This window comes from Loxodonta africana, chromosome 16, assembly GCF_030014295.1.
Source record: "Loxodonta africana isolate mLoxAfr1 chromosome 16, mLoxAfr1.hap2, whole genome shotgun sequence".
Classification (NCBI taxonomy): Eukaryota; Metazoa; Chordata; class Mammalia; order Proboscidea; family Elephantidae; genus Loxodonta; species Loxodonta africana.
In genome coordinates, this window is record NC_087357.1 from 4,523,428 (window position 1) to 4,526,312 (window position 2,885).

A 2,885-nucleotide genomic window follows, 5' to 3' on the forward strand; every position below is an offset into this window, starting at 1 on the left:
TTCAGACTTCTAGGCTCCTAAACTGTGAGAGAATAAAGTTCTGTTTGTTAAATCCATCTACCTGCGGTATTTCTGTTATAGCAGCGCTAGATAACTAAGACAGTAAAATATAAATAACAAAAAGGTTGCCATTTTAACCATTTTAGTTATACAATCCAGTGACATTAATTACATTCACCATGTTGTGCCACAATCACCACTAGCACCATGAGGAGGAGGAGGGTGTCATAGATGGGGACACCACTATGGAGAAGGTAACTGTACAGGGTTGGGGTCTTGGTCTCAGTGGTGTGGTAGACGGCATTTGTGTGTCTTTTCTTACCATGGTCTTGTAATTTCCACCCGGGTGACTGGGTGGAACTGTGCAGATAGGGTAATTGTAGCCCATGAAGGGGTTTGGTCAGTTTTGCCATCCTGCTGGGATTGAGGTGAGCCATTCCAGAGGTGGAAGAGAAAGAGAATCCCGCCGCCACCAAGGAAGAACAGCCAGGAGTGGAGAGCATGTTCTTTGACCCTGGATCCCTGTCCTGAGAAGAGCCTGGAACCAGGAGACTGAGAGAAAGAGAGAGAGCTATAACCCTGAAGATGGCAAGAAGTGGTGGCAGGAAAGATCGGCAGAAAACTGTGCAGTGGGCTTCCCGAACCATGGAGTGAGAAAGCTGGGTGTCTTTGGCCTGAGGCAGAGGGCCAGGGAGAGGTGTGGCTGTGAGTAGGGTTGGGAAGAGGCTGTCCTAATGGAAGAACTGTATCCTGAGCATTCCTGAACCTGAAGTGTAACCTGTTAAAAAAAAAAAAAAAAACAAACCTGTTACCTCCCTAATAAACCCCATAATTGTGAGTATGGTCTGTGAGCTCTGTGTGGCCACTGTAATGAATTATCAAATTCAGCGGAGAAGTAGAGAGTGCTGTGGGAGGGATGGTTGATGTAAGAATTGGTAAAGATAGCGGAGAGAGGAGGCATGTCTGACCTCTGCCTCATAGGAATCCACCTTGGGCTGTTGATCTTGATTCTCCTTTAGCCTTTTGAAGAGAGAAGAGGTCAGACATGTCCCTCAGGCCATTTTTACAGTCTCTTTGGACACTCTTGGGTCCCACTGCCCAGAACAGAGCCTGGCAAACAAAACTCCTTGGATGTCAAATGAATTATAAGCAAGAGATGAGGAACAATTCTGGAGAATTCTAAGAGATTACTTTTGGAGATTTTAGTTAAAAGTCTCCAAAGCATTCCAAGGTAGAGAGGAGAACATAGGGGCTCAGAGAGAGGAATGGGTAGACATGGAAGCATGGGGTTACTGGCCTATAGACAGAGTTCAGGGCAAGAGAGGGATAAAAATTAGGCAGGGAGAGGGCACAGATTAAGGAGAAAAGAAAGCCAGGGTTGTGCCCCGAGGAGCCACAATTGTAAGGATTTAGGTATAAAGGAAGGATGTGGGCAAGGTTCATAGCAGGAGAGATGGAGGTGAATCAAGATGGTGAGGATGCTGCAAGAAGGGACAGCGAACACCGTGCTGAGAGCTGCTGAGGGCCCTGAGCATGAGGATGGAGACTACCCTTTGGAACCAGTGCCTTGGCCATCATGGTGCCAGGAAAGGGGTGAGTCGAAGCCAGGTGGAGTGGGCTGCACTGCCGGAACCAGCCATGAGGGCTGACACTGGGCAGGTGATGCTCCAGGGCAAAGGCTGTGAGTCTGATGTCAGAGCCGGCTCCCATTCGGATGCATGCAGCAGGTCGATTGGTGACCACATGGGCTAATTACAAGTCCCCCGTAGCCTGTTTTCTCATCTGAGGAATGAAGGATTGGAGAAATAGAATCAATGTTCGCTTCCAACATTCGGATCCTGTGCTTTTTGTGGTGGATCAGAGAGAGATGCTGAAGGGACCCGTTTTCTTTTTCATTCCTCCTTCTTTTATGGAGTCTATAACCAAACTCAGTGACCCCAAATGTCCTAATGCAAGATGACACATTGAATGCTTCTGGCAAATTGAGCTGGCTGCACTGCTACTCTGGTCGGCGAGGCAGAAAGAGGAGAAATGTAATGCAGCAAGATGCCTACCTGGCCACCCATTCCATGTCCTTTGCATTCCGCGGATCCCGAAGCGAGACCAGAGTGCTACAGGACAGTCCTAAGTTCCAAAGAGTGAGTAGCAGCAGAGCTGGGTCTCTAACTTCCAGGCCCTAGTCCTGTCCTTGGAGGCAGCCAGTAAGGAAACATGAAGCTGAGTCCCCCTTGTGCAGCAGCTGTAGTGGAGAGAGTGAGCCAGGAGGCTGCACGCTGATGGCTGCCTGTGCCTAAGCCTGGCATCGTGAGGAGAGTGCGTAGGAGCAATCTAGCAGCAAAGCTACGGAAAGCGGAAGACTATGTTTGAATACCAAATCCGTAGAGATCACAAGACTCAACACTTCCTCAGTAGCAAAAATATGAAAATGAATTCTGTAAGCACTTAATTTTGGGAGCTAGAAGTTATGTAGTCGACTGAAATTAGTCTTATGTTCTGAGCATGATCCGTTAGCTTTCCAAACAGGAGCGTTTTTCCTTGCTCTTGTCAAACATTTCCCTTCAATGTCAACCTCCAGGGTAGTGCTTTAGGAGGCGTCTGTCTGTGCAGGGCCTGGGCCTCTGTCCACATAGGACCTGCCCAGGGCCCTGGGAGTCACATGATCAGAAGTCACAGGGTGGACTCCTTCTGCAATGGAAAGCTGTGATCGGCACAAGAAATGTGCTGAGGAATTAGAAGGAAACCAAGATCAGCCTGTCAGGAGCATGGCCTGGGCTCCATCTGAGGCCTGAGTTTGCAGAACCTGCCTCGGTCCACTTCTAGTAACGTATCTGAGGCCATCAGCGTCCGTTTGCTAGACGCTTTGCTCAGCAGTATTCACAGAGCTC

At 48.8% G+C, this 2,885-nt stretch overlaps 1 protein-coding gene across 1 annotated transcript in view; it reads left to right on the forward strand.

The window, feature by feature from the left end:
• Positions 1-645: 645 nt before the first annotated feature.
• Positions 646-2,885, forward strand: part of LOC135227962 (mucin-2-like) — a gene marked incomplete at its 3' end in the record, with an annotated part of 4,671 nt that continues 2,431 nt past the window's right edge. Inside the window, 1 exon segment of the mRNA XM_064269896.1 lies at positions 646-650. Within this exon segment, the coding sequence (XP_064125966.1) occupies positions 646-650 (5 nt within the window).